At 42.2% G+C, this 22,786-nt stretch overlaps 1 protein-coding gene across 2 annotated transcripts in view; it reads left to right on the top strand.

Moving 5' to 3' along the window:
* NCAN (neurocan) overlaps positions 1–10,572 on the top strand; it is a 58,394-nt gene extending 47,822 nt beyond the window's left edge. For both annotated transcript variants that reach the window (XM_036741196.1, XM_036741195.1), the window contains one exon: positions 7,871–10,572. In XM_036741196.1, coding sequence (XP_036597091.1) covers positions 7,871–8,022 — 152 coding nt within the window. In that variant the 3' untranslated portion in view covers positions 8,023–10,572. The remainder of the gene's footprint in view (positions 1–7,870) is intronic.
* The last annotated feature ends 12,214 nt before the right edge of the window (positions 10,573–22,786 follow it).

Below are 22,786 nucleotides of genomic sequence, written 5' to 3'. Positions count from 1 at the left end.
TCCTCCTCTTCTTCTTCTTCCTCCTCCTCTTCCTCCCTTCCTCTTCCTCCCCCTCCTCTTCTTCCTCCTCCTTCCTCTCTTCTTTCTTCTCCTCTTCCTCTTTCTCTCTTCCTCCTATTCCTCCTCCTTATTCTCTTCTTCCTTCTCCTCCTCCTCTCAGTTCCAGGCCTGGAATTGCCTGTTTCCATCCAACATAAGAAAGCAGCATATTTCGAGAGTAAGAGCATTATTCTGGAATTAGAATCCCTGGGTTCAAACCTTACCTCTGCAGCTTGGAATGCTCTCCCTCCTCGTGTCAGTTTCCTGGCTTCCTTCATGTCTCAGCTAAAATTCCACCTTTTGCAAGAAGCCTTTCCTGATCGCCCTTAATTCCCTCTACTGATTACTTACAATTTATCCTGTCTATATTTTATTTGTATAAAATTGTTTGCATGTTTTCTCCCCCATTCATGAGCTCCTTGAGGGTAGGGATTGACTTTTTTATATTTTTTAAAATTTATTTCATTAAATATTTCCCAAAAGACTACATAAACATTTTAACATTCATTTTTTAAAATTTTAAGTTCCAAATTCTCTTCCTCTCACCCTCCCCCCTTCTTGAGAAGGCAAGTAATTTGATATCAATTCTACATGTGAAGTCATGCAAAACATATTTCCATATTAGCCACATTGCAAAAGAAAATCCAGGAAATCCAGGAAGGAGGAAGGAAGGAAAGAAGAGGAGAAGAGAGGAGAGGAGAGGAGAGGAGAGGAGAGGAGAGGAGAGGAGAAGAGAGGAGAGGAGAGGAAGGAAGGAAGGAAGAGAGGAGAGGAAGGAAGGAAGAGAGGAGAGGAGAGAAGAGGAGAGGAGAGGAAAAGAACAGGAAGGAAGGAAGGAAGGAAGGAAGGAAGGAAGGAAGGAAGGAAAGAAGGAAGGAAGGAAGGATGGAAGGAAGGGAGGGAGGATAGAAAGAGAAAGGAAGGAAAGAAGGAAAGAAAGAAAGAAAGAAAGAAAGAAAGAAAGAAAGAAAGAAAGAAAGAAAGAAAGAAAGAAAGTGTTGTACCAGAAGCGAGCGAGACACACCACAGAGTATAAGTTTTAAGTGGAGAATTTATTAGCCGGCAGCCATTGGGGTACGGCACCACAAATCAATAGCAAATGTGTTGGGGTGATGGCTTGGCTTATATAGAATATGGGGGTACAGAGTGGGGGTGGGGGAAACAGGAACAAAGGTCCTGGCTGATCAAAGGATTCAGTCAGGTTATCGTACGAGTGGGATAATCTCATTTACATTCCTTGGTGGAGTCACGGAGCCCCAGGGATATCTGCTAAAAAGGATCTGCCAGGTTATCCTTCAGTGCCATGGTCCTATCTATTGAGATTCCTTGGTGGAGTCATGGAGTCCCAGGGAGTTTGCTAAATGCCAAAGATATCTGAGTCCATTCTTTCTGGGGGTGCTTGTCAGTAGCTAGGGGTTTCTCAGGGGTTCCTAATTTTCCTTGTATTACAAAAGAAAGAGGAAAAAAGTTTTAAAAAGTATGTTTCAATCTGCATGCAGAGTTTATCAGTCCTCTCTCTGGAGATGGATAGCATTTTTCGTTGTGGGTCTTCTGGAATTGTCTTGGATCATTGTATTGATCAGAGTAGCTGAGTCTTTCACAGCTGATCATCCTTATAATATTGCTGTTACTATGAACAATGTTCTGGTTCTGCTCACTTCATTTTGAATTAGGTCACGTAAGTCTTGAGGGGACTGTCTTTTGTCTTTCTTTGTATTCCCAGTGCTTAGCCCAATGCCTAGCATACAGTAGGCGTTTAATGAATGTTTATTGACAGACTTACTTCCTAGCTGCATGACCTTGGCCAAGTTACTTAACTTCCCCAGTCTATATATAAAGAGTAAGGTCCCTTCTAGCTCTAGAGCTAATCTCTGGTCTATAATCCTATAATACATATGCCCACTATATGGTGTATCATCCATCCAACTGCATACCAGTATCTGTAACAATAGTCATTCTTTATCCACTTGGTTTTTTCTGTTTCAATAGTTAAACTGACACCTTTTAAGTGATTTTGAATCTCAGTTAGGAGGCTCTAAAATACTGTCACAATGTCGCCCATATGCAGGGGCCTCTGGTCAATGTCACCATCTATATAGAATATCCCTCTCCCATTTGGACTGTGCCCTGGACACCCTCCAGGATGGTGACAAATACCTTTGGTAAGCACACGGTTCCCTGTGTGATGCCCCAGGTGACATCTATTATCAAACAGTCATCAGATAAAGTTATCTCTGTCACATCTTTTAAAAAATATTGAATGGTTTTGACAAATGCACAGGAAACACTTCATTGGAAGAAAACCTTCAGAGAGATGTTTCACTGTCTTGGATCAAATGCCATTTCTTTCTAGTCCACAAACAATGAGGCCAGGGAGCACTAAATCCTTCAGTCAGCTGTGACGTGGTAAAGATGTGGGTGTAGAATATCGGTTACAAAAGCCTGCCAGGTTCCCTTCTCAGACTTTCATCAAGTGCTTCCTCACAGCGTGTATAGAATATGGCCATTAAAAAATTCGTAGAAATGGGAAAGTAGACATATGGGCCAGTAGTCATTGAAATGAATTATCTTGGTCACCTCTTTTGATAACAAAACTTGTCATTATTTAAATTATTAAATGTAATTATTAAATTTAAATTAGTTTAAATTATTAAGTGTAATTATGAAATTTAAATTCGATCGTTTAAATTATATTTACTTTGATTAATCACCAAGCATTTTTTAAGTGCTTACTGTGTGCCAGTTCCTCTGCTAAGCTCTGCGGACACAAGGAAAGGCAGAAAAAGTCCCTGCCCTGAAGGAGCTTACATTCTAATGGGGAGAGACAGCATGTGTATATATCTAGGCACGTACAAGACACATAGAGAGTAGATAGAAGGTAACCTTAAAAGGGAAAGCTCTAACAGCTGAGGGACCCAGGGGGAAAAAAAACCTCTTTCTGAAGGCAGCATTTGAACTGACACTGAAGAAAGTAGGAATTCTAGAAGGCAAAGTTGACAAGGGAGAGCATGCCAAGCAGGGGGAGCTTCTGTACTTTAGGGTTCCCTAATTTCATTCATATGTGTGCCCCTTCCACCAACACAGATTCTACACCCTCCCTGGCTTCATAGACAGCCTTTAAAAGATCTTGTAAGGGGCAGCTAGGTAGCACAGTGAGTCAGGAGGACCTGAGTTCAAGTCCAGCCTCAGACACTTGACACACTTACTAGCTGTGTGACCTTGGGCAAGTCACTTAACCCCAATTGCCCTGCCTTCCCCCCTCCAAAAAAATAAAATAAAATAAAATATCTTGTATCCAGAAACATTCATCACCACTTGGCCAACCTGGTGATGAATTTCTCAGAATTTAGCCAGGCTGATCCTTGGACAACAGACATGTCATCCGTCTTCTCTAAGCCCAAACTCAAAGTCTCTTTAGCTTGGTCGGACCTGACAACTTCTTTGCAAACCTTAAAGTTCTACATAAATGATAGCTGTTGTTGCTGTTGTCATGATCGTCATGGTCGTTGTAATTAATTTCATCATTGTTGTTGACATAACGTTCAGAACCCAGGGCCACATCCACACCATGATGAGGAATCTTATAGATTTCATCATCATCATAATCATCATGGTGGTGGTGGTAGTGGTGGTGGTGGTGGTGGTAGTAGAGATAGTAGCAGCAGAAATAGTAGAAGTAATAACATTTATAACATTATTCTCTTCATCAAAAACAGTCTATGCCCACTCCATTTGGGTTCTAATATCACAGTCCCTGGCATACTATATGTAGAATTAAAAATTGTAGTAAAGAAAAAGTGAACCCCAAAAAAGACTTTTGTTGTTGTTACTGATTAGTTGTATCTGACTCTTCATGACCCCATTTGGGGTTTTCTTGGCAAAGATACTGGAATGGTTTGCCATTTCTTTCTCCAGGTCATTTTACAGATGAGAAAACTGAGATAAACAGGTAAAGTGACTTGCCCAGGGTCACACAACTAGTAAGTATCTGAAGCCAGATTTGAACTCAGGTCTTTCTGACTCTAGGGCCAGTGCTCTGTCCATTGTGCCAAACACAATAAGGACAGTTGAATTAACCTAAGTATATACACAGAGGAGGTCCATTCTAGAAGCATTGCAATTTGGAGAACATTGTCAAAATGTATAGAGGCAGTTGGGTCTTGCTGTGGATAGAGCATTGGACCTATTGCTGGGCCTATGGTCAGGAAGACCTGAGTTCATATCCAGCCTCAGATACTTACTAGATAGGTGACCTGGGGCATGTCACTAAACCTCCCTCAGCCTCAGTTTCCCCATTTGTAAAAGGAAGATAACACTAACTCTGATAACACCAACTCCTGCCTATCAGGAATGTTGTGCAGATCTAATGAGTTAATGTTTGTAAAGTGCTTTGCCAACCAAATGCTAGCGATCGCTGTTGTTGTATCTGAAAGAAAGGAGGGCACCAAAAGCTTGCGGGAAGAAATCAAAGACATTATTATAACTTCTCAAGGGAATACTACTAACTACTGACCCATATTTATTCCTGCTTTCCCATCTCTAAAAACCTTTGAGAATAATCTACACATGTGCCAAGGGTATCCTTGACAAAGTTATGAGAAGGGAATAGGCAGGCTTTCCCAGATGGTATTCGAAAGCATCTTTACCATTATACAATTGACTGAATGATACATACCTCACTATGCTCATTCATTGTTTGTTAACCCAGTGGAGTGAAATGCAACCTCAAATGCTCTCTTCCAACAAAGTGTCCCCCGCGAATATCTCAAAATCATACATGAATCCTTGAAAGATGCAAAAACAGGCCCCTCTTGATTATCACTGTCAAGCAGAGCATAAAGCATGCTTGCCAACCTCGTCATAGAGGATGTCCAGCACAGTCCAAATGGAAGAGTCAAGGTCCTCCAGATACCTCTATTTGCAGATGACATTGTGTTGATTACATTAAGCCTTGGAATGTTACGGAGCTTCCTACATGAGATTCATAATCACTCAAGAGAGTGTGTCATCAGGATTCACATGGGAAAAGTCAAACAGATAAAGAATGATTATGGTCCTATCACTGTTAGACAGTCCATTGAGCTGGTCCATCAGGACATGTCTTCAGGATGGGCAGTGCAGAAGGACCATGAACTGAGCCAAGAATTGAATGGGAAGAGGAGAGCAGCTGGATTGTTTTGTGAGCCACTTTTTAATGAATCTAATTTTTTTTCTTGAAACAAAGACCTAAATACCCATTCCTCATAGGATCATTGGCTTAAAACTGGAAAAGAACTTAAAGACCACATAGTCTATCCCTTTTGTTTTACAGATGAGCAATAAGGCCCTGAGGAGCTCAGTGACCTCCCTTAGGTGACACAGGAAGGAAATAGCAGAGCTGGGAATTTGAACTCAGGTCCTTTAACTCCAAATCCATCATGCCCTTTATTGTGCCATTCTGTCTCCTACAAGTCATGCAATACCACAGTGTCTGAAGAGTCAAAGTTATAGGTCGCCCGAAGGCCAATGGAGGGGAATGTGGTTGGCAAGAGCAAGCTGTAGCATATTACCAACCAAGAGTTGTACGATCAGAAAATGAGGTGGGACAGCCAAGTGGCAAGAGTGAGGGATAGCCGAAGAGATCATAAAAATGGGGAAAGGACCCACATGTACAAAAATATTTATAGCCAAGAACTGGAAATTGAGGGGATGTCCATCAAATGGGGAATGGCTGAACAAGCTGTGGTGTGTGACTATAATGGAATACTGTTGTGCTATAAGGAATGATGAGCAGGCTGATTTCAGAAAAACCTGGAAAGACATATGAACTGATGCAGAGTGAAATGATCAGAACCAGGAGAACACTGTATATAGTAACAGCTACATTGTGGGATGACTAACTTTGATAGACTTAGCTCTTTTCAGTGATACAAGGATCTAAGACAACTCCAAAAGACTCATGATGGAAAATGCTCTCCACATCCAGAGAAAGAACTATGGGGTCTGAATGCAGATTGAAGCGTAGTATTTGCTCTCTTCCTCTTTTGTTGTTTTGGTTTGTTCTTTCTCGTTGGATCCCATTGGATCTAATTCTTCTTCATGACTAATGTGAAAATATGCTTAATATGAATGTATCAGTGGAGCCTATATCAAAGTGCACACTGTCTTGGGGAGGGGAAGGGGAAGGAGGGGGAGAAAATGTAAAACTTAAAATCTTATGGAAGTGAATGTTGAAAACTAAAAATTAATTAATTATTTTTAAAAAGAGTGCGGGACAGGCAATAAATCTACTCAATCTCAACAGAACCAAGGGAACACCTCCCCCCCAGCATGTTGGGTGGATCTCTATAAAGAATTTAATGAAGGATACAGATGGAAGTAGGCAGTTAGGTGGCACAGTGGATAGAGCACCAGGCCTGGAGTCAGGAAAACTTGTCTTCCTGAGTTAAAATCTGGCCCCACTTATTAGCTGTGTGACCCTGAGCAAGTCTCTTAACCCTGTTTGCCTCAGTTTCCTTATCTGTCAAATGATTTGGAGAAGGAAATGGCAAACCGCTCCAGTATCTCTGCCAAGAAAATCCCAAATGGGGTCATGAATAGTCAGACATAACTGACCAAAAACACAGACAGAAGTAACACAGGGTCAGAAGGCAGGAATGGGGTGCATTGGAGACAGCACCCATGGTGACAAGAGCTTAGACCTATAAAAGCAGCAGCACTTCAAAATGTCTAAGTATTGGTAATAATTTGTGTGACCTCTCCAGCCTTCTTTCCCCAGACAAAAAACAAGGTGGTTGAACTAGAGAGAGGCTGGGTAATTTTTTAGAAAGAAATTCTGGGTTCACATTCCAGATGTGCTACCTGCAAACTGTGTGACCCTGGGCAAGTCACTTCATTTCCATAAGCCTCAGTTTCCTAATTTGTAAAGTGATGATAATAATATCTGCCCTGCTTACCTCACAGAGTTATTGTGAGAAAAATGTTTTGCCACCTTTAAAGCACTTTAGAAATGTGAATTGCTGTTATCATCCTTGCTGTTGGATGATCTTGAAAGGCATTTCCAGCTCTGATGCTCTATCATTCTTTGTTCTACGCTCCGACCTTCTGTTTTTATTATCTTTAAACAGTAAAAAGCTTCACGTGTTTGGAACAGCAGAAGTGAGATATAGAGTCTGATGACTCCAGAGTTTCTTCTAGTTCCAACCACCCTAGCCTTCATTTCCTATTTTATTCATCTCTCTACCACCAATCCAGACCCAATTCATTCTTTCCCTCTTTTGGAGCCCCAGAATAGAGGTTACCATAGTGACACTCTCCAAACCATCCTTCACACAGATGCCAAAACAATATTCCTAAAGCACCAAGATCTAACCACTCCCCTGATCAATAACCCCGGTGACTGTTATTACTATATCTTCCTGAGTTCAAATCTGGCCTCAGACATTTACTAGCTGGGTGACCCTGGGTCAGTCACTTAACCCTGTTTGTCTCAGTTTCTTCATCTGTAAAATGAACTGGAGAAGAAAATGGCAAACCATTCGAGTATCTTTGTGAAGAAAACCACAAACGGGGTCATGAAGAGTTGGACACAACTGGAAAACAGCTCAATAAGAATGACAAAAACTAAACATTCCCCCTTCAATTAATTTTTTTTCAATCATATTGGGCAGAGTTGGAGGGGGTCGGGGTAGGGTAGTATGTCTTTAACTTACCTTATTCACTAACAACTCTTTATCCACATACAGAGCAAAAGTTAATTTCAGGGTAGCCCCCATGTGAATGATCAAAGAGTCTAAATTCACAGGGTTTGAAGGAAAGAGTTTTGTCCATATTTGTTTCTCTCTCCTTGTAGCTCGTAGGTCACACCGCCTACGGCGTCATCACCACCACCACCAGCAGCATCACCACCAGCATCATCACCACAAATCCCATAAGGAGCGGAGAAAACACAAGAAGCACCCTAAGATGGACTGGGAGAAGGAAGAGGAAGACAACTTCTGCTGAAGGGCTACTAAGACATAAGAAGCACAAACCCGGAACCCACTCTGACAGATCCCTTTCTCCTTCCTAACCTTTGTAAAAAGCCCTCCATCCCAGTTTCTCACCTGACAAGGTTCTCCCATGTATTTGAAACATGGTCTAGCTCCCAGCAGATTTCTGGTGTAATGTCCTAATCAAAGGAAGAACAATCAGGAAGGTGCATTATGCTTTGGTTTAGCCTTCTGTTCACAAAGCCGATTGTTTATTTGTGGTAAGAGAATTTGGCACATGAAAATGCATTTGAATTTACTTTCATGAATTCCTTTTCCCCACTGGGGAGTCAAGAATAGCCAACACGTTGATGTGCCAATGGCCCTAGTCAGAGCTCAAACTTTACCGAAGAAGATTATTCTTGGGAATAGAAGGATAATAGAAATATATACATAACTTTGTTGACTGTTCTTCCTTTTCATGGACATTAGATAATGTTAGCTCTTTATGACATGATGGATACACATTTATACTGCACACCTGTGTGCGTGTGCTTCCTATTTTGATCTGAATATAAGATTCAACAATTTTTTAATCACAACCTCCCAATTCTTGTAGTATATCGCACCTACCTATCCATATCCATACCCACTCGGTTACTCAAAAACGCTTAACCTTCAACTAGGATGGGACAATACTTTTAGAATGTCATGGGGGTGGGGTCGAATTATAGTCAGGGTAGACCTATATTCAGAGCAATATGACAGGTGATGGAAGGAGGTTGGATCAGATGGACTCTGAGGTCCCTTCCGACTCTGAGATTCTATGATTCTGAGGCTCAGATGCTCAAATTCTGTGACATGTTTAAGATTCCACATTCTCTGGATCTGTGATTCTGAGATTATCTGATTCTCAGATTCTGTGATCGGGGGAATCTATTATTCATAACTAAGAATCTATGATTCTGAGTTTTAAGATTCTACGTTTCTGAGACCCTGTGCTTGGCAGGATAACTGGATGGCTTGGACTGGCAGGGCCCCGGGTCCTTCATACTTCTCATCTTCAAGATGCCAAGCCTAGGGGATCGGGACAACTAGCCAGACATAGAAGCTCCTTGCCAGTCTGAGGAGGGGGCCGATTTGTATACATCTCTATGCCCGTTCCTCCATAGCTCAGGCATTGATAGTCTCCCAGACTGAATCTTCACCCCAGGCCCTTCCTTATCCCCTCTCTAACTGGCCCCCATTCCCCACCCCACCACTTTCTCCCTAAATGCCCCCTCCCACCCTGTGCTCATTGCCAGCGGCTGGCTGGTTGAATAGAAATGCATAAAACTCAAAGTAGCAACACCCACCTGTGATCGTATTGTAGAAAGGTTTGCAGTATTAAAAATACACACACACACACACACACACACACACACACAATTTTTTTTAAAACAAAGATGTGAGAAAGAATGAATGTTTCTCCGTGTCCAGAGAAGCCCCCTCCCCACCCCCAGACCCCGTTCCTGTTTTTAGCTCAGAACCATAACAAACAGAGCAGTGAATTATACCCCGTATGAAGTGAATTTGGGGCAGCAGACAAGTCCAAGTACCTCAGCCTGGGAAACTGTCCTCATTGAGTCCAGCAGATGACAGAGCCCAGCCTGCAGCCTGGGTCCCTGTCCAAGTCAACACAGACAATACAGGGTATATTGTGGCTGAAAGACCAAACATAGGATTGTGGCCCTATGCTGGTAAAAACAACGAGCAAATCCAGTATTCTGGGTTCTGTTTATATTTCCTGGCTTAAAAAAATCATTTTCTAAAAACTGTAAATGAAGGACTAGGCTTCGATTATAGGTTTTAATGGGGGAAAGTATCAACTGAGCCTGGGTTCCTAATGTGAAAATTTGAACATAATCGCCTTTATCACAGACAGCAGTAGGCTCTCAGGAAGATGGGGCATTCATTAAACATTGGGGTGTGTGTGGTGGGGGTGGCGTTCATGATACCTAACCCTGAAGGGGAGACAAAGATAATTAAGACTTGGTCCCCCACCTCCTGAAATTTACTTGATAATAGATGTGCAAACAGGACCCTGATTTGGGACTTTTCTCTTTATTTTTCCTGCTGCGGACATTAGTTGTCATTCAGTCTTTAAAGTGGTCATATAGAGCCACAGTCTGGTGCTGGTTTTGTCCTTTTCTTCCTGGAGAGTCTATTCAAAGCCTTTTCTACATTTAAATGAGGCCGGGAAAGGATGTTCTTGATTGTTCGCCTACCCACCTTCCCTTTGCCTTTGGACTTATTGTAACTTTGGTCTCTTCTTAGCCACAGCCTCTGGTTTTACTGCTGCCATCTCACGGCCCCTCCCTGGCAACGTTGGAGGGAGTATCTCTCTCTTTTATTTTCCTCAATGGGGTTGTTTATTATCTTTGTATGTGGATGCCTGGGTGTGCCTGTGTGCGTGTGTTTGAAAAGCTTTGGACTCAGCTGGTTTTGCTGTGACTACAGTGTTCCGTAGGCCTGTGGTATCTGACACTGTGCATTGGTGTGCTCTCTTGGACATTTTAATAAATTTTTTTTAACAGTTCAACCCACTTGTCGTCTCCTCCTTGGCTGGCAATCATCTTGTTACTGGTTTCTGGGGGCTGCTGTTTCAGGCTCAGCTTGGTCAAAATCCCCCAGGTGCCTCAACGCTCAATGTATTAGTCATAGAACGCTGGAAATAATTCTGGATTTGGACTTGAGGGATCTGAGTCTGTACTGACTATGCAACCTTGAAAACCATTTCACTTCTCTGAGATTCAGTCTGCAAAATGGGATAATAATATTATCTATAAGACAGAGGGGTTGTAAGGGAAAGACTTTATAGTCCTTAAATAAACTATATAGTAATAGATGTAATAATAAATAGATAGATACAATAATAGACTATATAGTAATAGATAGACATAATAAATAGATTAGTGATAGATATAATAATAGACTACATAGTAAATAGATATAACAATAGACATAATTATGGTAAGCCATTACTATAGCTTATTTTATTAATTATTCATTTTAATTTATCAATTAATTTATTGTTAATTAACAGTAAGCTATATAAAGTAGACTATAGAAAAATGAGTTGTCACCTTCTTTTATTAGTCTGGATAGGCTAGATTTACTTCCCAAACTTGCCTCATGTAAAACCACATCGCAACTGGATTCATGTTCTTATTCACTTTTCTCATCAGTGCTTACTTTGTGAAGAAGACAAAGAAGAATCACTAATGACAAAAATGAATAAAAACAACTGTTTTTATTTTAAACCATTAGCTCTAGGCCCGTTAGAGTGTAAGCTCCTCGAGGACCACTACTTGTTTTGTTTTTCTTCGCATCCCTGAAGCTTAGGACAGTGCCTAGCACATGGTAAGCAGCTAGTGAATGCTTGATTGATGCTGCTACATGGCAGTGACCCCAGCCACTGACACTTACTAGCTGGGTGACTCTGGACAAGTCAAGAAACCTCAGTCGTCCCCCCCTCAGTTTTCTTATCTGTAAAATGGAAATAATAATAGTATTTGCTGTCCAAGGTTGTTGAGAAGATCTTTGCAAACTTTAAAGAGCTCTATGAATGTTAGCTATTATTATAGACTGATTTACCGAATACCCGGCACCAGTACAACATACCAGGCTGAGCACTAGAGAACAAGCAGATTTGTGATGAAAACAACAACTACTCTAGGCAAGAGAATAAATCATTTATAATAAACAGTGAAACAGTGAAGCCTAGAGAGTTACCACCGGATTTATTCATTTAAACATATGCATAACTTTAGTTGAAAAAAACTATTAAAATCTTCCTAATACATATTTTTTTGAGACAGGCTCTATGGCATGAGATTTTGGTGTTTGAATCCAGCCTCTAGGATTATGGACAAATCATTTGTATTTCTGAGCCTCAATTTCTTCATCTGTAAAACGGGAGTGAACAGGCAATGTAGTATAAAGTGTCAAACTCAAATAGAAATGGGACCACAAAACCATGCACAAAGATTCTTGTGGACCATCTAGTGACTTAGTTTTAAATGTCATATTATCTATGTTTGATTTTATTTTTATTTATCTTGTTAAACATTTCCCAACTACATTTTGATCTGATTCGGGCCACATTCAGGAGACTGCTGAGTGTTTTACACCTCTGGTACAGTGGACAGAGAGCCAGCCTTAAGTCTTGCAGTCCTGGGTTCAAGTCCCATTTCTGCCTGCCATGTAACTGTCAGTGCATCAGGGAACTTTAAGAAGATAGCTTGCAGAGAAGGTGCAGATCTTCCTTGGCAGAGGGAGTCCTTTACCAGGAATTCCCTCTATGGATAAAATCCCAGGCCTTGGTACCTGCTTCATACCAAATGAGACAATTGATCAATCAACATTTATTAAGTGCCTACTATATGCCAAGCACTTTGCTAAGTGCTAGGGATACAAAAAGAGGCAAAAGACAGTCTCTACCCAGTAGATCAAGGATCTAAACACGGTTGTTTGCAAACTTTTAAAGCACTAGAGAAATGTTAATTATTGTTTATGCAGAGGGAGCTGTAGGCTCTTAAAGTCTCAGGCAGATGCTCCAAAGCTAAAAAGGATTTGAATAAGGGCCCAGTGTTGGACTCGGTGTCTACTGCCCAAGTACAAGCCAAGTTAAGCGTAGAGGGCCTCGTCACCCTAAGGTTGATCGCCAGGGGCTGATCCATTTCAGAATCATCAGATCTCATCAGGAATCCCATCTTTGACATCTCTGAAAAGAGATCACCAAGCATCCCCTTGGAGTCAACAACTCTTAGAGGGGTGTGCTACTTGTCTGTGGCATGTTTCCTGAATGCAACAGAGATCTTCCCCTAAATTATTTAACCTGATAACCACTACCCATTTCAGATGGTTCAGGTGGGGACTAATGATACACTAGAAGAGACCTTGAAGGTAATACGAAGGTTTTTGAGGACCTGGACAAAGAATTGAAGACCTCCTTGTCGTATGCCTGTGAAACCTGGGCAGTCTACCAGCGCCATGCCAGGAAACCGAACAGCTTCCATTCGAATTGTCTTAGGAAGATTCTAAAGATCACTTGGCAGGATGAGGTACCAGACACTGAGGTCCTTTCTCAAACTAACCTGCCAAACATTCAAACTCTGCTGCAGAGAGTGCAACTATGATGGGCTGGCCATGTTGTTTGAATGCCAAATGTACACTTGTCTAATAGTCTATTTTATGGAAAACTCACACGAGGCAAGCAGTCACATGGAGGTCAGAAGAATCAACACAAGGACACCCTCAAGGTCACTCTGAAGAACTTTGGAATCGATTGTGAAGCGTAGGAGATACTGGCACAGCATGGCAGGCCAGCATCAAAGAAGGTGCTATGCTCTACGAGCAAAGCAGAATTGCAGTAGCTCAAAAGAAATGTGAGAGACACAAATTTAGAGACATCTCCACTCCAGATGTTCATGTGGACTATTTGTGTCAATCTGTGGCAGAGCCTTCCAAGCTCATATTGGTCTGATCAAGCACAGTCAGACACACTGTACCTTGACTTCAACATATTGATGTCATTTTGGTCCTCTTTGAAAACAGAGGACAATAACCAACCAAGCAGTGGAAAGTAGAATTCAGTACTTCGGGCAGATTTGGGAAGTAAATAACTGGCTAAGAATATCTTGACTGAAAAAGGGATTTGGATTTCTGGGCCACAAAATTAAAATAAAGAACAACAAGTTCTCAGCCAGGGATGAAGTGGCCCTACCAAAGTTGAGGAAAAATACATTTGCTTGGAGTCTTGTGAATTTAATCAAAAGGGTTTTAAACTGAAAAGGGACCAGGGAGGAAGAAAATTGCTAACACGGATCTGACAAGTTTGGTACCACAGCGAGTAGCAGGCACATCATAGTAGGAAGACTAGCAAAAGAGAACAAGTAATTCATTGGAGACAAGAGCGAAGAAAAGAAGCAACAAAGAAATTTCCATTTCCATGCAAATGCCCAAAGTGTGGGTAATTAAAAGGATGAACTAGAGATCCTAAAGCCAGGAGTTCAATTTAGCCTCATGGACACAAGATGGGATAGGGGTTGTGAGTAGAATTTGGATCAGAATAGATCAAGTGGTGCATGTGGGGAGTATATTAAGAATATGAACAGGAGTTTTAAGTGATGTGAATAGGAGATCCATAGAAAATGTCAATGCTACTAGTATCTCCCCTTCCAAAATATTAAAAATGAATTCTGTGTTATCAAAAAGACTGGTAACAGACAGCATCGGGGAGATAGGAAAACAGGCTAAATTTTCCCTTACTTTAACACTTCCTGGAGCTTCATTTTTCCTGGAGTTAGTCCATACCTCAAAGGGGTCAAGTTAGTTTGGAAAACGTGCTATATCCAAGGAGATCTAGAAACCGAAGCCAATCCTGCCTCAGATCGGAAGTCTATTCTAATGCCATTCTTTTTCAAGCAGGAGCTCAAGACTGCCAATGGAGGTTTTGGCCAGCTCACGGCATGTAATTAGCACTTTGATGTACTGTGGCCTGGGATGGCCAACCAAGAGGCTTTTATAGACTTACAGTGCTTTACCTAAAGTTTAAGCCGAGATACCAGGACTCGGTGGTTGTCCTGTCACCAAAGGAACAGTGTTGGAACCCTTGCAGTCTCAGGAGATCTCAATGCCCTTAATTTTGCCCTACAAAAGGAAAACCAAAGTTCCCATGAAATGCTGCCAGGCATAATTTTACATTACCGTGAGAGGCAGCTAGGTAGCACAGTGGATAGAGCACCAGACCTGGAGTACGGAAGACCTGAGTTCAAATCCAACCTCAAACACCCATTAGCTGCACAACTCTGGTTAAATCACCTCACCATTGTTTGCCTCAGTTTCCTCATCTGTAAAATAGGGATGATAATAGCACCTATCTTTCAGGGTTGTTGTGTGGATTAAAAGAGATAATAATTTGCAAGTGCTGAACACAGTGCCTGGCACATAGTAAACACTATATAAATGTTAGCTGTTATTATTATTATTGCCAGAAGTGATAGCACTCTACATCAATCAGACTGGTCCCTCCCAAGAACAACCTTGTGGACTTTGGAGCTTCTGCATCTTGGATTAAACTCCTCACCCATAATGCCTTCTACCCTCCTCTGTGGCTGTCTAAATTCTAGCCATCTTTTAAGATCCAGCTTAAATCCAACCTCCACCTTTAAACCTTCCTTAATAACCCCTGCCCAAAGTGAATTCTCATTTTCGAGGCCTCTTCTAGGACTTACTTCATGTAGTATAACTATGTTCTGTTTGGCACAGTATTATTAGTTACCCTTTTAATGTGTATCAGTTTAGTCTCCTGAACTAAATTCTAAAACCCTTGAAGGAAGAGACTTTGTCTTATCATTTTTGTTTTCCCCATAGCTCACAGCAGCTATGCGATAGAATGGATTCTTTTCCAAGTACGAGTTAGAATAGATAATAAATTCTAAACTTGTGTGACTCTATGACTTATGAATACTGAGAAGATATACTCATGTGAGGAGATTTAGGAACTTTAGAGGAGAAATAGTAAAGAGCACCTAGGTGAAGATCAACAGAAGGAGAAAGAGAGGTAATACTGCTATGTAAGTACCACTACAGACCACCTGACCAGATGGAAGAATTAGATGAAGAGTTTAAGAAACATATCACAAACCCAATGCTGACCCAGAAGCATGCCATTGTAGTGATGGCAGACTTCAACTACCAAGCCATCTGTTGGTACTCTCTCTACCAAAGGCAGAAGAGTTGACAAATTTGTAATTCACCTTAGAAAATTTTCATCTTTCAGTATTTGGAGAAAGTGAAACGGAATTTCTATTCCGAACTGGATTCTGTACAACAAAGAAAAACTGATTGCCAAAGTGGAAAAGACAAGAACCTTAGGAGCAAATGGCCATTCCATCATTTAATCAATCCAACCCCCTTGAGTATATGAAGTGCCGTCATAGAGTTTGTGATAGAGAAAGAGAGGGAATCTGGGTGTGTATGGCCTAATATGCTCCCTAAATTCTGAAAGAGCAGATTTCAAAGAGTTCAAGGAAAGGATAGGTTATATCCAGTGGCCTAATAATAAGTTGAAGAAGTCAACTCAAGAGAGATGGATTCTCTCGAGAATAAAATTATGAATCAGAAATATTTCCAGTGAGTAGAAAAAAAGGGGAGTTGTCTAAAGAGTCTGATTTGGAAACACAAGGAACTCCTTGACAAATGTGGATTTAAGGAGAGGTTAAACGATCAGGTGGTAATAGAATTATAATAGCAAGCATTTATACAATGTTTTACGGTTTGCAAAGTGCTTTGCGTGTATTACCTCATCTGAGTCTCACAATGACCCTGTGAGGTAGGTGTTATGACTGCTTCCATTTTACAGATGAAGAAAGTGAGGCAAGCAGAGAGGTTACGTTGACTTGCCCAAGGTCACACAGCCCGTAAGAGTATGACGCGGGATTCAGGCTGGGGTCTTTCTGACTCTGAGTCCGGTTGGTAGCAGCTACCTACTACTGGCCATTACCCTGATCCTATTCAACAGGAAGACTGGTCTCAAGAGTCAAGAAGTCTCCCTACTAGGTGACTTTGGCAAGTCACTTAACCCACTGGGCCTGAATTTCCTCACTTGAAAAAGTGAAGGGCTTGGACCATACAACCTCTGAGGTGCCTTTCTGCCCTAGATGGAGGGTCCTGTGATCTTATGAGCAGATGCATTGGGGAAGGGTCAGGACAACTTTCTGTCTTCTGGTTCTATTTTTCTTTGAGCAGCATTGCCATCTTGTCAGTCTGGGAGTTCTCGACCTTGGGAATTTTTATTTTACATCTGGATAACTTGCATTTCAATATAACTCTGTATTTTATTTTATGCATTTGGGAGGAGAGGGAATAAACATTTATATAGTATCTACTATGTGCCATGCACTGTGCTAATATGTGCTTTACAAATATTATCTCCTTGGATCTTCGCAATAGCCTTGGGAGGTAGGCGCTGTAATAATCCTCATTTTACAGTTGAGGAAACTGAGGCAGACAAAGGTTAAGTGACTTGTCTAAGAGCACACAGCTAGCAGGTGTGCCTGAGACTGGATTTAAACTCAGCATTCTATCCTTACACCATTTAGCCGCCATTTAAAAACAGTATTCTGAGGAGTCCATAGACTTTACCAGATGGACTGCCAAAGGGATCCAGGACACATAGAAATGATAAGGATTCCTGAAATGATCAGTGCAGATTTGCCAGATTACCAGATTTACCAGTGCAACCAGTGCAGATTAATGCAGAATGGCTCTGCGGGCCCATCTATCATCTACCCTGCTTCCTCCCTGGATCTTCAATAATTCACTGAGCTCTAGTCAGATGACCTTGGTAGAATGGGGTCATTCCCCACAGTAACAGAAAGAACATTCCTAACTATATGTTTTACGATTTGCATTAAAATGATGATAGCAATAAATAATATATAATAAAACTCCTACCAGGCAGTTCTGGCCCCACAGCTTCTCTTAGCCCCAGACAGTCCCCAGACCGTATACAGGCTGAGCTCTAGAAAAGGCAGATGCCAGCTTGTTCAGTCCCTCCACTCAGCCTCTCCTGCCGTGAGTAAGCAAAGGAGTGTAGATGATACAACACGGTTCCCAACTGACATTTAACTCATGCTAGCCAGGAAGGGTGCTCATTAGATGAAGACTGAGAAACCCTGGACCTGAGTCTCAAGCTCCTCACCACACACAACCCAGGGCTCCAGCGTGACTCAGTGCCCTTTGGTGTCCTGTCTCTGACAGGCCCCTCTGACCACTTCTCACCACCACAGCTTATCACTTGTGGGGTAGGGGGAAGAGGCTCCAAGGCAGGCCCCCGGCAATGAGGACTTCTCATCATTGAACCCTGGGAGTTCCCTGACCTGGATCCCTTCATTTAAGTTTCTAGAGGCCAAGAAGTATGGCAGCTTAGTTGAAAGAGTGCTAGTCTTAGAGCTAGTTCCCTAAAATCGACTTTAGTTGGGAGAGTGCTAAAGACCTGGGTTCAAATTCTGCCCCAGATACCCTAGCCAAGTCATTTTACCTTTCTCAGCCTCAGTTTCCTCATCTGTAATATGGGGATAATAATAGCACCTACTTCATAGCATTGTTGCAAGGATTAAATGAAGTATATTATATATATATATATATATAGTGTTTTGCAAACCTTAAAGCACTATTTAACCCCTAGCCATTGTTCTTTTTCATCATATCCCCTCTCTCCCACTAGGTCCTCTCCTTTGACTGCCATATCTCATCACCTGTCCCTGACTCACCACCTGCAGCCAAAGCTCTGCCACACCCACTTTGCCAGGGACAAAGGGCTAAAGGGGAAGAGACATCCTACACGTATAGAAGACAGAAGCAGAGACAAGTCGCTAAGGATGAATATCGAAGAGCAATATAGTTCTATTAGGACTGTAAGAACTGGTAAAAACCCACAACAAATAGAGAATAAATTTTAACAGCAGCTTCTATAAAAAATATCGGTGGACCACAAGTTCAACATGGATCATCAGTGTGCCATAGTGAACAAAAAGGTATTTTATCTGCTTTCACAGGCAGAGTGTCCAGGATTAGGGACGCCATAAAGCTCTCTTCTCTGACTTAGCCAGGCTTTGCACACTTAGGAAAGATGCCCAGAAATTCCCAAAGTGGGTGATACCACCCCTGGGGGGCACTAGAACAATTGGGGGGGAGGGGGAGGCATAGTAGCCTCAGGTGCAATTGAGGAGCATTGAATAAAAATAAAAGTGTAGTGGGAGTATAAGGAAAGAAGAGAAGAAAATTTTGAAAAACTGTCCATACATGTTTCACCTGTTGTGTAAAGAGTTAAAGTTATAGTGACTACATTATTTTCCAAATAAACACACAAAATGCAAGTTATAACCTATCAGTGGTCAAGTCTGCTGGCAGGTCTTAAAAGCAAGTATTGGCAGGTGAATGTGTTGCATATTGTTGGGAAGTCCAGCATGCATCGGCAGGAATATGTGTGTGTAATGACTTGTTTGCAATATGATTCTATAGGGTTACACAATATTGTCTCATCAAAATTTCAATGCAGGAAAAAACCCCACAAATTTACAACAAATTATTAAATTTAAGATGCATCATTTTTAAAGTATTTTATATATTTTAGATGATGCAAATTTAAAAAAAAAACTTCAAAGGTTAAAGAAAGTAGATTTCCAGAGGGGTACTGAGTAATTTTTTTTTAATTTTAATTAAATTTAAATTTAATTAAATTTTTAAAGGGGATGGTAGGCCAAATAAGTTTGGGAACCTCTGATGTAGGCAAAGTGGAGTATGTACAGAAGAAAGTAGCTAAGCTAGCAGGACTGGAGAATATGCCAGATGAGGAGGTGGCCAGTGGATCCAGTGTTGGGCCTGGAATTAGGAAGACCTGAGCTCAAATTCAACCTCAGACAGTTACTATCTGGGTGACCCTGGGCAAGTCACTTAATAACCTCTGTCAACCTCAGCTTCCTCAACTGTAAGGAGATAACAGTAGCACCTGCCTGCTAGGGTTTTGTGAGAAGCAAATGAGATAACATGTGCAAAACTCTTTGAAACCCTTAAAAGAACTACAGAAATTATCACTATTAATATCTGTTGGAGGAATTCAGTATGTTTAGCATGAAACAGCGGAGACTCAAGGGGAGGGCTTCAAGTATCCGAAGGGCTTTCAGGCGATCACTGGACTTGTTCCTGCTTGGCTCAAGAGGGCAGAACCAGGAGCAGTGAGAGAAAGCTGGAGAGAGGCAGGTTGTTTATTATTGTTGTTGTTGGTAACGATAACTCACTTTTCTATGCTGTTTTAGAGTTTCTTACAATTTCCCTCACATCAACCCCATGAGGTAGGTTAAAAGTATTCTTACAAGTTATTACAAGTATTCCTTATCCCCATTTAACAGATTAAAAAATGAGTCTCTGACAGATTAAAATTTCTTGCTCATGACAGTTAGTGTAGGTCTGATATGGGCTTCAGACCCAGGTCTCCCTTTCCAGGGCTGTGTTGCCATTTGTGTTTAAGGTAAGGAAAAAAGAACTTCCTAACAATCAGCTCCAAAAAGTGGAATGAGCCGCTTCTGAAGATAGTAAGTTATCCCTTATAGAGGATCTTCAAACTGAGGCTAGACTTGGTTGTGTTAGGAAAGGGATTCTTGGTCAGGTCCAAGCTGTGCCAGATAACCTCTGAGGTCCCTTCCAGCTCTTAGAGATAGAATTCTGTGAATCCACTTTCGGTTTCTTTACATAGTGGAGTAATTTTGTATATTTTTTTAGTAATTGCATTCAGAATTGTATTGATTTCAAAAGGATCTCACTTTAAAGGTGGATTCTATTATCTAAGGACTCCTACTTTCAGACGAATGCAATAATCTTATTTATCTTTGCCCACAACTCCCAATTCAACAAACTTTCATTAGCTGCCTACTTATGTTGGTAATATGAAGACATGAATAAAACAGTCCCTGTCCTCAAGAAGCTTCCATTCTCCTGGTAGGCATATGACATATAACCAAATAAGTAAATACAAGATGAGACAGAGACAGAGAGGGAAAGGGAAGGAGGAAGGGAAAGAGAGAGACAGAGAGAGGGAGGGAAGGACAAAGAGGGAGAGGGAGGGAGGGAAGGAGAGAAAAGGGAAGGAGGGAGATAAAGAGATGGAGAGACAGAAAGAGAGACAGAGACAGAGAGAGAACATGGACTGGAGAAATGAGGGAAGGTCTCCCAGTGTAGACAGCTAAGCTGAACCATAAAGGAAAGAAATCAGGAGGCAGAATTTAGCAGGAAATGCATTCTAAGCACTGGTGAGGGCTTGTAGGAATGCATACAGGTGAGAGATGGCAAGGGAAGTTTGGGGAAAAGCGACTAGTCCAATTTGGCTGGAATGTAGAGTGCACCACGGGGAGTAGTGTGAAATAAAGCTGGAAATGATGCTTAATAATGATAATTCCCTCCCATGAATTGAACTGAATGCAATACGGGCACAAAGTGCTTTTCTCACATCTTGAGGAGGGAAGCTCACTAGGTGTTATTATCCTCATTTTTTAGAGGAAGAAACTGTGGCCCAGAGAGAAATGACTTTCCTCCGATCACATATGGAGTCAGCGCAGGAGCTGGAACTCAAAACCAGGCCACCTGACTGCCACCAGGACACGGGCTTTGCCTTCCTGATTGAGATAAAGATCACAGCTGCTATGCCGCTTGCCCTCTGCACACACGCTGACCAAGGGCAGGAGAAAGTCAACTCTGAATTAAAAATCTGCTGTGTTTGGAGGATGGGGAGGAAGGGAAGGAAGTCATTAGTGCAAGCTGGCTGTGTTGGAGCCAAAAAGAGAAGCCCAGCTGTTAGAACCATCCATAGTCACTTGCAAAGACCTACCCACCCCCATCAGATTCCAGTGCATAGCCAAGGTCAAATCACCCCTCCCCTGGCTCATCTAAAACACCCCTCATCATCTCAAATCCGATGCAATACAACGAGCATTTATTAGGAGCTTACTATGTGCAAGGCACTGTGTTACGTACTGGGGATACAAGGGCAAAATGAAAAATGGTCCCTGCCCTCAAGAAGCTTACATTCTACTGGAGGGTTGTACATGCACAGATAATTATATGCATGGAAACTGAGGATAGCAGCTGGGGGCATCAGGAAAGGGATACTTCCAGGGAAAAGCTCCTGCTTCACCTCTCCTCGGACTCTAAATAATAAGTGAGAAGTTCTTCCTAGTATTGTTTTGAAAGATCAACTCAACTACAGATCTTGCTCCTAAATCCCATCCTCTTTGCGTGGAAAAGAACAACTCCATGTAGCCACCATGACTCCACTAATGGTGAACACACGGAGACAGTAACCATGAGAAGGAGCTTCCCTTCCCGCCTCCCCCCACCCCCATGGCCTTATCCACTGCCACAAGATGGGAGTTCCATCATTTAACATTTATTAATGTAAGGAGGACATTTTTATAGCCTCTAGTGTGGGGACCACCTCTGGACCCCCAAAAGTTCTCTAGTGCCCCCTTTCTGCATGCAATCTTCTACTTGGGGGTTTTGATGTCAAACACTACAAGAGGGTCTGGTCCTGAGGAGCTAAAAGCAGGAGAAGCATCCTAGTGAGCCAGCCTGAGAATGCCCCAGGTGAGCTGAGGCCCTAATCAGTTTCCAACTCTCTTTTTTGTTGTGGGTGAGAAGAGACCCAGGCCCAGATAAGACACCCTGATGGGGCATGCAGATAAAGCAGGCACAGGCTGAGATGGTTGGACCTGCACTTTTATTTGGGGCAAGAGGCCAAGACAAGCAGGATGAGGCTTAGGTCCTGGAAGGGAAAGAGCTTCTCCTACCCAGGCTGACCCCTGGACCGTGAGGACAAGGAACTGGTGCATGCAAGCCTCTTGCTTTCCAGTCAGAGGATCACACATTTGGAACTGGAAGGGACCTTAGAGGTCATCTAGTCCAAGGTTACCCAGAGAAGTTATGTGACTTGCCCGAGGTCACACAGATAGTAAGTGGCAGAGCAGGGTCCTTTTCTCCAAATCCAGCGCTCCTGTGACCTTGCTGATGTCCTGTCCCTGTAGGAAGTTCAGGGGGAAAGGAGAAAGGGAGAGGGAAGCAGCTCTTGGGCTCTGGGATCCCAGGCGTTCCGCTTCCCGATTGTAAACGTCCCGAGGCCGCCTGCGGAGTCGGGCGCAGTGGATGCCACCTGGAGGCTGGGGTATCAGTCCTCACAGGGATGACTGGGCGGCTAGGAAGAG

The sequence above is a fragment of the Trichosurus vulpecula genome, chromosome 1 (genome assembly GCF_011100635.1).
Source record: "Trichosurus vulpecula isolate mTriVul1 chromosome 1, mTriVul1.pri, whole genome shotgun sequence".
In the NCBI taxonomy this organism is placed as follows: Eukaryota; Metazoa; Chordata; class Mammalia; order Diprotodontia; family Phalangeridae; genus Trichosurus; species Trichosurus vulpecula.
Note: the sequence above shows the minus strand (reverse complement) of the source record. Positions and strands in the feature narration are given on the sequence as shown.